Source organism: Parus major, unplaced genomic scaffold (assembly GCF_001522545.3).
Source record: "Parus major isolate Abel unplaced genomic scaffold, Parus_major1.1 Scaffold305, whole genome shotgun sequence".
NCBI classification, from domain to species: domain Eukaryota; kingdom Metazoa; phylum Chordata; class Aves; order Passeriformes; family Paridae; genus Parus; species Parus major.
The window spans coordinates 77,641-88,744 of NW_015379274.1; the positions used below are offsets into that span (position 1 = coordinate 77,641).

At 53.4% G+C, this 11,104-nt stretch overlaps 1 protein-coding gene across 4 annotated transcripts in view; it reads left to right on the forward strand.

The window, feature by feature from the left end:
- The window catches only part of HCLS1 (hematopoietic cell-specific Lyn substrate 1), a 28,985-nt gene that overhangs the window by 4,898 nt on the left and 12,983 nt on the right, over positions 1 to 11,104 (forward strand). For 2 of the 4 annotated variants that reach the window (XM_033511519.1, XM_015615963.3), the window contains exons 4-15: positions 356 to 485; positions 1,643 to 1,753; positions 2,132 to 2,186; positions 3,521 to 3,631; positions 4,139 to 4,249; positions 4,847 to 4,902; positions 6,970 to 7,039; positions 7,264 to 7,355; positions 7,957 to 8,067; positions 8,531 to 8,840; positions 9,554 to 9,625; positions 10,366 to 11,098. In XM_033511519.1, coding sequence (XP_033367410.1) covers positions 356 to 485; positions 1,643 to 1,753; positions 2,132 to 2,186; positions 3,521 to 3,631; positions 4,139 to 4,249; positions 4,847 to 4,902; positions 6,970 to 7,039; positions 7,264 to 7,355; positions 7,957 to 8,067; positions 8,531 to 8,840; positions 9,554 to 9,625; positions 10,366 to 10,502 — 1,366 coding nt within the window. In that variant the 3' untranslated portion in view covers positions 10,503 to 11,098. Of the gene's footprint in view, positions 1 to 355; positions 486 to 1,642; positions 1,754 to 2,131; positions 2,187 to 3,520; positions 3,632 to 4,138; positions 4,250 to 4,846; positions 4,903 to 6,969; positions 7,040 to 7,263; positions 7,356 to 7,956; positions 8,068 to 8,530; positions 8,841 to 9,553; positions 9,626 to 10,365; positions 11,099 to 11,104 lie in introns of those variants that run through there. The other 2 variants (XM_033511520.1, XM_033511521.1) reach the window with 2 other exon arrangements.

The following is an 11,104-nucleotide window of genomic DNA, read 5'->3' on the forward strand; positions in this document are numbered from 1 at the left end:
GGCGCTGCCCCGGTGCAAAGGCTGCCCGCTCCTTCCCTGCCTCGGGACAGCCCGCTCAGCACTCGGAAAAAGGAAAGTGTGGGCTCCCGAGGAGCTCGGGGTGTAGCCCTGAACAGGGCTGCAGGAGAGGGGCTGGATGTCCCCCTGAGCCCATTGGGCCCTTGCCAGAGCCCGGGGTGCCCTCTCGGGCACAGCAGCTGCGTGTGTGGCTGGCACCCAGGGGAGCCTTGAGCAGGCAGCTGGTCCTTCGTGTGTGTCCCGCTGGGTTCTGGATGGTGCAGGGACACAGGGATGCTCCAGAGAGCTGCATGGCTCTGCAAAATTCCACACTGACCTGCCCTGTTTCTGTGTCCAGCATCCATCAGCTGAGGAACAAGGTATCAGAGGAACATGAGGTCATCAAGAAGAAGGAGCTGGAAACCGGCCCCAAGGCATCCTATGGCTATGGGGGCAAATTTGGAACAGAGCGAGACCGAATGGATAAGGTAACAGCTGTGAAAGACTTCCTTGAGCCTCAGTGAAAAAGGGCTTTTCTCATAAAGGGAAGGGGCATCCCTGTTTTCTGGCCTGACCCTGAAGGGAGAGAATGGAGAGTTTGCATGGCTGCACAGATTCACACATGTTCAGCTAACCCATAATCTCTCTCCAGGGTCTGTTTGATTTCATTTTTGTAACTTGTCTTTACAACTTATTTGCAATGCTCCCTTTAGCTGTGAAGGATGTTCTGTGGCAGCTCAAGCCTGCTGCATAACAGTTAAATCTGGTGCTTCCCTACTTGGAGAACTAATGTATAGTAATTCCCTCCTCTTCTCATATTTCTGCATTACAGACCTCATATCTCCCCAAAATATGGCCCTGTACATCAGATCTGGTCTATGTTTTGTGGTAATCATTACCACACTTCTTCCTGCACCTTTCAGCTTTTAATGCTTCTTTCTCAGAAGTGAGGTTATTAGATTGCAGTAGAGTTCCATAGGTGTGGTCACTGTGGGATTGAACAGTGCCAGGATGGCAGGGTGAGAAGGACTGTCCTCAAAAATTCCCTTCTCTCCCTGCCAGAGCCGTTGTAGTCAGGAACTGCACACAGTCCTCAGGGGAAGGGACAGAAGCTGAACACTTTGCAGCATCCTTGTGGAACTGGACAAAGGCCAGTTGCTCAACAAAAGCACCCTCACTGTGGTCCAGCAGAGTGTGAGCACAGCTCTTCCATTTTGGCATAGAGTGTCTGTGGTTCCTGGCCACAGCACCTCCAGCAGGGAGAGCAGGATCCTGGCCTGGCCCTGGCTGTCAGATACAGAACAGGGAATGGGTACCAGACCTCTGCCTGCAGTTCTCGGCTGTGTGTGCCTATCTGCACTTTTCTCTTGTCTCCCTTGTGATTATCCACCGTGCAACTCCACCAGCACTCGAGAGCAGCTGGCTTTTGGCATCCTACACTTTGCTTAATGAGCTGGCAGTGGGTATTGTTTGTGAGATGACAGCCCTTGAGAGCAGAGCTGCTGCTGGCAAAGGCCATGTGGAGAGCACAGGTCAGCTTGGACCTGTTACCCTGTGGCTGCGAGCGTGTCAGCAGCGTGTGGAAGCAGCTGTGGTGTCTCTGCCTGTCCCCCATGGATGCTCATGTCACTGTCTCTTCTCTCAGTGTGCAGTAGGACACGGATACATTGCTGATGTTAAGAAGCACTCCTCCCAGACAGATGCAGCCCAGGGCTTTGGCGGCAAGTTTGGAGTCCAGCGGGACCGAGCTGACAAGGTGTGTTGGACAGTGCAGCTGAAATCCGTACCTGTGGCCTGTGCTGCCCCCAGAGCACTGCTGCATGCCAGTCTGTGGCTGTTTTCAAAGCTTGGAGCGTGAAGGGTGTGCCCTGTGCCGTGGTGTTGCTGAAGCACAGCTCACGGTACAGGGCACTGAGCGATGACACAGTGGGGCACAGCTGTGGGGGGAACTGCTGTGCATTGCTGTGGTGGGCCTGATCCAGGCAGAACACTGTTTGTCCAGGGGCTGTGGTGTTTTCTCCTGCATGCTGCAGCACAAGACAGGGAGCCAGTAATAGCCTGGCCCCAGGGGAAGGGAGGCTGAGATCCATCTTGGCCTTCAGGATGATTGACAGTCCTCCCCTTCTTGTTCCAGTCTGCACTGGGCTTTGAATACAAGGGTGAGGTGGAGAAACACTCATCCCAGAAAGGCAAGTCCATGGGCATATGTGGCCCCTTGACCCTTTGCCCAGCTTCTCCTCTGCTGCCAGCATCCCATGCTGTTGGCTGTGGCACAGTCTCCTGTCCCTTGTTTCAGATTCCCATTTCCAGTCCATCACCCTTGTGGCCCCATTCGCCCCTGTCCTGTCACTGTACCTCCTGCTTGTCTCTGTGCTTTGCTTTGGTGTAAACCCTGTCCTGGCTGAGCAGAGGAGACACCCCCACCCTGAGATGGATGGCTGGTTCTCCCTCTCCTCTCAAAGCCCTTTGTAGAACTGTTCCAGGGGAAGCCTGAGCACTGTCGCACTTGAGAAGTGGTTGCTGGAAAATCAGCCCTGTAAGGAAAGGCACAGCAATGGATATGAAAGCAAAACCCTACAAAGCATCCAAATTTCATCACATATTTCTCTAGATCACAGCCTCCGTGGATTGGTAAAGATGAAGTTGTCAAAGAAGCCTCAACTTAGTCCCATGAAATGCAGACCTGTGAGAATAGCATTAGGGAACAGGGAGAGGTGACTCCGGTTTGCTCCTGGAGGGCAGAGTTTAGAGACTGAGCAGGCAGGTGCCTGAAAAGAGGAGTCTGTACAGCCAGGAATCAGGATGGAAGCTGAAATATCTCAGGAATCAGCCACTAATAACCAGGCTGTCCTTAGAAAACAGCTGAACATGGTTGAAGTCATTAATGGATCACTGGTTTCAGTTTGGAAAAAGGAGAGGCACAAGGTGCTGTGCTCTCACACAATGGCCAGTGTGCCAGGGAGAAGAGTGGGAGCAAGTCTGCAGAAAGGGGGGTTCACTGGCAATCCCCAGGCTCAGGTGTACCTTTGTGGAAGCTGAGATTCCACTACAGCAAATGTCAGCCCTTCTGCCATTCCTGTACTCCCGAGGCTCAGTGTCTTACTCACAGCCCTTTTCTGAGGCTGGCAGACCACAGGCTGAAATCCTGGCTCTGGAGGTGGGTGAGGGACTGATGTCCTGGCTGTCAGTGCCCAAGTCCTGCTTTGCTTTGCCTTCATGGGTGACACAGCTCCCAGTGTCCTTGGCATGTCAGTTTTCTTCCTTTCCTCCTGGCCTGCTGTGTCTCCTGGTGCCCTGACCCCCATTTGCCTTGTGACCCCATTCCTCTGGGCTCTCATCTGTGGTGCTCCCTGCCATCCACTCTGTCCCCTCCAACCCTTCACTTTCTGTCGTGCATAAATCCATAATTTCCTAACCTCTGCTGCTGTCTCTTTTCCCTGGTGACACTTTTCAGTGCTGCTCCCTATCTTGTCCTCACCAGCCCCGTGCTGGGGGCAGCATTTGACTCCATATACCACCTCAGATTATTCCAAGGGCTTTGGTGGCCGTTACGGAGTGGAAAGGGATAAGGTGGACAAAGCAGCTCTGGGATTTGACTACAAGAGCCAGGCAGAGAAGCACGAGTCTCAGAAAGGTGAGCCATGGCAACCGGGTGAGGTGGGGGAATCTGAGGGGGCTGGGGGAGGCAGCTGGGGTGGGGAGCAGACAGTGGGGACTGTGCCTGCTGGCACTAAGGGGCTCTGTGCAGGACATTTGCAATCTGCTGCAAGAATGGTAGAAGAGCTACGGGAGCGGTTGGGAATGGGCCAGGTGAGGAAAGCCATTGCATGGTGCATGACTGCTGAAAAGAGTTCAGGCTAAAGGAAGAGAAGCAGAAGAGTTCTGTGGACATAGGGATCTCCTGGACAGCATGTCAAAGGAAGGGTGAAGGGGAAGCCCAGGCAGGTGCTAATAGCAGGTGACATATCTCAGGGATGAGGGAGGGCTGTTGCTGCAGCACCAGTGGGGAAATCTGGCCTTGATCTATGCCTTTCTCTAAGTCCCAGGCATGGAAAACCTGAACTCACACTGCTGCCACTCATCTCCTTCCCTCCCTTGTGTATTCTCTTCCATGCCCCAATCTGGATCCCTGTGGCTGAAGACTATTCCATGGGCTTTGGTGGGAAGTTTGGGGTCCAGAGGGATCGTCAAGACAAGAGCGCCCTTGGCTGGGACCATCAGGAAGAAGTGCAAGCCCACGCATCCCAGAGAGGTTGGGCAATGTTGCCAGACGTGGCAGCAGTTTCCTTGGAGCACACACAGACCTGTGTCTGGAGCTTGTGGTTCATAGTAAGAGATCCAGCACGTGGCAGAGCAGCTGAGACACACTGAACCCCAAAGCACAGGGGCAGAGTAGGTGGGACCTTGCATTAGTGGGGGACATAGAATGTGAGTCCCTCAATCAGGACTCCCACACTCTGCAGTGCTTTCCCTGTGAGGGATGTTCCTGACCACAAGTTCATTGTGAGGGTGAGCACAGAGGAATGAGGCAGAGCAGATCCCAGGACTGCCTTGTGTGCAGCATGTTTGACCTCACCAACAGGGCCACGCTCCCCTCAGCTGGGGTGACCGGTCTCACCCTGGTGCCTTGGGCTCAGGTTTGGCATCTACAGCCCTGCACCCTCAGCTGAAAGGAGAGAGGGGTTAGTCCTAAAACTACTGTCCAGAGCACTTAGCTTTATCTGTATCTCATCACATATGGAACTAACTAGAGACAGCACATGCAAAGTCATTTCATTGGTCACAGCATACTGAAGTCAGAGGTGCATGCAAAATACAAAATACTATAAAATAGCATTTTTCCATACAGACTATGCCAAGGGGTTTGGAGGTCGTTTTGGTGTCCAGAAGGATAGAGTGGATAAGGTAAGACTGCTGCAGCCAGCAATTGCTTGCTCCTAACCACTGCTTTTTGCCCAGCTGAAAGAGAAGCACAGTGGAGGTGCACAGCTCCCAGTGGGATCCCCGTGCACAGCTGTGGCAAGAAGAAACTGGCTGAGAGTGAAATAGCAGAGGGTGCAGAGGGATGCAGCCTGGATCCAGAGGGTGCAGAGGAATGCAGGGAATTCCTCGTGGCACTCTCTGTCGCTCCTCACTTCTCTGCTGTTGGTTACCCTCTGCAGGTTTTTCACTCCTATCAAGGAGTGCCTCACGGTCTGTTCAGGTGCTAAATCTTCCTGCACACCTTGACAAACTCCAGCAGGGATGGGATTGGCATAGATCAATCTGCTGTGTGTGAGAAGAGCTCACCAAGTTGCTGGTTCAGGTTTTCTGTTTGGGCTGACCCCAGACAAAGCCTCCTCTGCAGCCCCATCCCAGAGTGAGGCTCAATTCTGTGCTTGGCAGACTGCCCTGAAGGCTTGGTCCCCACAGGGGGTGCTGCCGGTGGGTGGTGATCTGGTGGTGATCCTGGATGTGGATAGCCTAAAAGATGCAAATTTGGGGCATTTGGAAGAGGCAGTGAGAGTGCCCTCCCTGACTCCTCCTTCCCCTGCTGGGAGGCACGGTGCTGTGCCTGGTACAGCCCCAACATTGCTGTCCTTGGGAGCCTGAGGAAGCAGGGGAGGGTACAAACACACCAAAACACCCCACATGGTCCTGTCCATGCTGTCTGTGTAGGCTGGGCCAGCAACAGAGAGGGAATGTTGTCCTGCCCTCAGAAGAGATTCGTGCGATCTGTGAATTTAACAACAGCAAATGGAGGGGCACTGACAAAAGGCAATCTTGTATGTGGTCAAAAACAATATGCAAAAGCAGATGAGGACTTGGTAAAAGGGCTGTGGGTCCTTGGGGAAGACAGATGCAGAGAGGAGATAAGCAGTTCTTGTTGGACTCAAAGTGAACATGAATTTGTGCATTTTGAGAGTACTGAAGCATAAACAGACATGTTAAAAATAAGGATTTTTTTGGCAGGTAACTAAGTTTCAGATTGCCTGGTCCTCAGGAGTGGAGAAATGCTGAACTCGCAGCACCAGAGCAGAGTATAACAAACCCTCAGGCAGCCTGATCTCCCCTTTGGTAGAGTTCTGGACACCCAGTATCAGACTAAGGCTCACACAAAATACAAATGCTGTCGTATACACAGCACGTCCAGGCCTCTGCTGTGACCTGTGGACACCTGGTTCTGAGCCTGCAGGCTGGTTTGCCTGCTCAGGTGTGTTTTCTGTGGGAAGAGCAGAGCTGCTGCCGGGGCTCCCTGTCTGCAGTCGGTCACCAGCCTATTGTGACACCTGCAGGCAGCACCTGCTGTAAAGTGTCAGGCTGAAAAGTGGCTCCTACCCGCTTGTTTCTTTTTGCATGAGGTATTTTTCTCATGAAAGCAGATAAACCCTTAAGCCTTCTCTATCTCACTTTGGCTTTCCTGCCCCCTCCCCACCGATGCTATTCCCAGTTCCACCTCTTTCCATACCTCCTGAAGGATGCTATCACCACAGTGGTGCCACAGTGTTCACACACAGGTGCTGGTTTCCAGCCTGTGCCACTGCACACCCAGCAGGTGAGGCAGCTCTGCACCCAGCAGGGAAGTGCTTTCAGGCCTCATGCCATGGGGAGTGCAGGGATGGACGCAGGGCCTGGGGAAGAGGCAGAGGCCAGGCATCCTGCCAGGCATTCCGCAGCTCCCTGCTGTCCTGTGCCACTGCTCAGCCTCCCCCGCTGGGCTCCACAGCTCCTTTCCAGCTCTCAGTGCCACCTCCTGGGCAGGGACACCTCTGTCCTTGGCTGGGGGACAGCAGGCACGTCCCTAGTACAGGGAGGTGTTACAAGTGGGGACTGCAGCCAACAGCATCCCCTGGGCCAGAGCAGGTGTACAGGTGAGGACAAACACACCTGGGAACAAACACCTGGGAACAAAGCTTGTCACCACCAAAGCCAAAGCCAGCACTGGCAGGCATTGCCCAACAAGCTGAGCAATTCCTTCACTTCCTCTTGCAGAGTGCTGCTGGCTTTGATGAGATGGCAGCTCCCACCTCCTCCTATGAGAAAACAAGACCCCTGGAGGCAGGTGAGACCCGAGTACCAGCCCTGGGCTTAGGAAGCTGTGGGCCTCCCAGTCCCTCCATGGCAGCAGGTGTGTGCTGTGCTGAAGATTTAACCTGGGCTGGAGGGCAGGAGAAGGTGGCTGAACTACAAGTTTCTCTGGAAGAGGCAGAGGTCTGGGTATCTCCTGGATGCTTGGGGTGGTGGAAAGAAGACATAGAGCTGAGTCAATCAGCTCTCTCCTCACAGGAGCTTCCAGTGGCACCAGCAGCCTGCGGTCACGGTTTGAACACATGGCCAAGTCAGCAGAGGAAGAGAGCAGAGGGCAGGCCCGGCAGCAGGTGAGCCAGGGCTGTCTTGCCATGTCCTCCAAGACTCATGACACAGACTTCCTCAGAGCTTTTCAGCTCCATGTCCTTCTATCTAGTCTCTTGAGGGTAACCTCCTGCCCAAATTGCTTCCCTGCATCTGCCAAGAATGGCCACCAAGCTTCACAGTTGTCACTGGACTTTCCTTTTCAGCACACCAAACACTCATATAAGGACATACCTGTACCTAACCATGGTGCCTGTACTCTGACCCCAGCTTCTTTTGCCTCTGGTGCTTGGCAAACAATGTGGTTACTGCTCCCCAGCACTGCTGTCCCAGCAGTCTGTATGTGGGATGCATCCCAGCAAACTGGAGATGGCACCCAGCCCCTGTGCTTACCTCCCTCACCGTTTGGTACTGTTCCTGCACTCAGAGGACAAAGGGGTGTTAACAGTGAAGCTGTCCCCCCACCACAATGGTCCTCTTCGGGACTGCCCCACTGTTGTCACCAGCCTGTGAGTGCCCAGGCCCAGAGCAGGTTTGTAGGTGAAGGAAAATGTTCTGAATTGCTCTGTTGGGAATGTGAACAGCCATTGTTCAAAGGGACTGAGTGGTCTGATGGCTTTTCTTTAGCAGGAAATCCCTCCGAGAGAGAAGGAGCACACTGGGGCAGCCCCTCCAGCCGTGCCAGCAAGGGAAGCCAGGAGCACTGCTGGGGACCAGCCCGTGTCACCAGGAGAACAGGTGCCAAGGCAGCCTGGGAGAGCTGGGGAGGGGACTGCACCTGAGAGGGGCTTTACTTCATGTGCCACAAGATGTGGAGCACAGCCACAGGGTGTGAGAAGCTTTGGAAGGGTAAGGGGGAGCACTGGGATGGGGATGGGACATGGCTGCACAGCACCCGACCCATGGGACGAGCTCTGGGTGTGGGTCAGTGTGGTGGGCTGCAGTGGGCTGTGGTGAAGTATGAACAGAGTTCAAACATGTGAGTCCTGAGGGTCTCCAGAGCAATCCCAGCTGCTGGTTCAGGAAGGCCCGAGTAGCTCAGCTGTTTCCCTGGTGTGCAGGGAATGATGCTCCATTTGTGCCCTGGCAACAGGAAAGGGGCTGCCTTGTTGACACAACTAGGAGCTAGGAGTCAGGGAAGAACTGCCTGCAGTGAGTGCTTTGCAGGTGACTTTCCTGTTACTTTCCCACCTCATGGCAGGAGGCCAAAAGGGAGGATGAAGAAGTACCACCCTCTTTGCCACCAAGGCCAGCAGATCTGGATGCAGACCAGTGCAAGGTCCCCAGCCAGGGTCAGCCCACCTACAGCATAAGTCTGGATGTTGATGGAGGCTATGAGGAGCTGCCAGAATCCTCTGACTACTGTGACATTACCAGTGGAGGTGCTGACTATGAGGAGCTGCCAGCCCCACTGGGAAAGCTGGATGCTACCTATGACTTTGGAGGAGATGGAGGTGAAGACTATGAGGTGATCCTTCCTCAGGAGCCCAGACAGAGCCAGCCCCAGCTGGGTGAGTACTGATGGAAAAGCCCATGTCTTGGGGAGCTTGTACCTGTCCACTAACCTCACTGGATGTATGGGACAAAGCCCAGAGGAATTTTTATCCTGAAGTCCACTGTGGTCAGGATAGCAGCTTCTGATGATCAAGACTTGGTTGTGTCCCACTCCCCTGCCCAGCTCTGAGGTGCAGATGAGCTGCATGGGATGCTGGACCGGACAGCAGGAATCTGCTAGGTCAGGGTCTGGGCAGGAGGCTGCCACAGGCCCAGGAGAAGCTGGATATGGACTGATGCTCTTGCTGCAATTTCCTGGCAAGTGGCTACAAGTGCTGCAATGGGGGTGCCTCTGGTTCTGCCCACTCTTCACATGGCTGGTGTTCCTGAGTCTGGTGGAGTGTCCTGGTGTGAGGAGTGCAGGCAGCCTTTGTCCGAGCACAGGAGCAAACTGCATGGGCCACTGTCAGTGCTTCCATCACAGCTTTGCTGGTACTGGAGATGTCAGGTGAAGAGGTTGGAGTTATTCCCAGCCTTTTTCTTGGGAGAGGAGGATTAGGACCCAACTGTCTCCTTGAAGAAGGCGAGGGAAGTCACACCTTGCTTTGGGCTGTGGTGCGCCTCTCCTTGCTCACAGGGTTTGGATGTGCTTCCCCAGAGCTGGAGGGTGGCACTGACCAGGACAATGTGTCTGCTTCAGCCTGTCTCATCTGTCTCTCGTGTTCTGCAGGGAACTTGGGCAGTGCTTACGAGGGGCAGAGCCGCGGGCTCTGTGCAGTGGCTCTCTACGATTACCAAGGAGGTGGGTCTGCCCTCGGGGCTCAGGGGCAGGGCTGTGCCATGGGGGTTCACCACATCAGCACTGGGGAAAACACTGGGACTTGGTGGTTTAAACTTCTGCCTCCTGGGAAGCAGAATGAGACCTGGCTTGGGAACTGTCATTGTGTAGGAATGATACTCTCCAATTTACTACTCCCAGTAAAAAAAACTGCATCACTTCTCCTTTCCAATTGGAGGCACAAAAAGGCAAAGATCACAGGCTGAGATAAGAGCAATGTACTGAAAACAGCGATAAGAAAGGAAACAGTAACAGCAACCATGTTAATAACCAAAGGTATAAGAAAATAAATTATTCACACAGGAAAACACCCAGCAATAAGCAGTATTTTCTCAACCAGAAGAAACCCCGTCTTCCTTGGAATCGAGTGTCCCTTTCCCCCACCCCTGGCAATGACATGAGGTGGTATGGAATAACCTCCATGTCTTGATCATGGCCCCTCCCAGCTACTGCAAAAAATTAGCCTTGTCCTGGCCCAGAGCAGGATAGGAACAGAGAAACTTCATCTTCCATCTGTGAGGTCTTGCTCTTTCTCTGCTTTATCTGTGCTGTTGGGTGGGGTTTGGGTGAGGTAAACTCTTGGGGGTTATCAGAGCACTTGTTCTGTCTTCTGCCTGGGGGAAGGTGGGAGGAAGAATGCAAACCAGCTCTCTCTGGGGTTCTCTTTGCAGAGAGTGACTGTCTTTTCTTGACAATTTTTGCAGATGGAGATGATGAGATTTCTTTTGATCCTGATGACACAATCACACACATTGAGATGGTGGATGAAGGCTGGTGGCAGGGACAGTGCCACGGCAGAGTCGGCCTCTTCCCAGCAAATTATGTGAAGCTTCTGCAATGAAGTGCAAGCTGCTTCCTTACAAACTTTTGGCTCTATTTTGATTTGACACTGGCCAAATGCCAGGCACCCACAAAAGTCACTCACTCACCCTCCCCTGCCACAGCTGGGCAGAGGAAGGAAAAATTTAATGAAGGCTTTGTGAACTAAGGGCCAGGAGAAAACACTCCAAGGCCAAAACAGGCTTGACTTAGAGGTACAAAATGAATTTATTACTAACAGAGTCAGAGGAGGATAATGAGAAATAAAATAAGCCATTCTTTCCCCCTAACCCCTCTCTCCTTCCCACCAACAGTACAGGGAGACAGGGCATGGGGGTTTTGGTCAGTTTATCACTAAGATTTTCTTGCACTGCTGTGGGAGAGGAGTCCTTCCTCTGTGAGACCATGGAGTCCCTCCCATGGGAGACAAGTTCTCCGTGAACTTGTCTGACACAGGTCCACTCTCGTGAGCAGCAGTCCTTCCAAAACTGTCGTGGCAGAGGTCTCTCTTCCACAGGGTGCAGTCCTCCAAGGACTCCAGCCTGGAAGCAGGGCCCTCTCTCCACTGGGTCTTCCACAAGCATCCACCTGCTCCAGCGTGGGCACCTCTGCCACAGGCTGTGG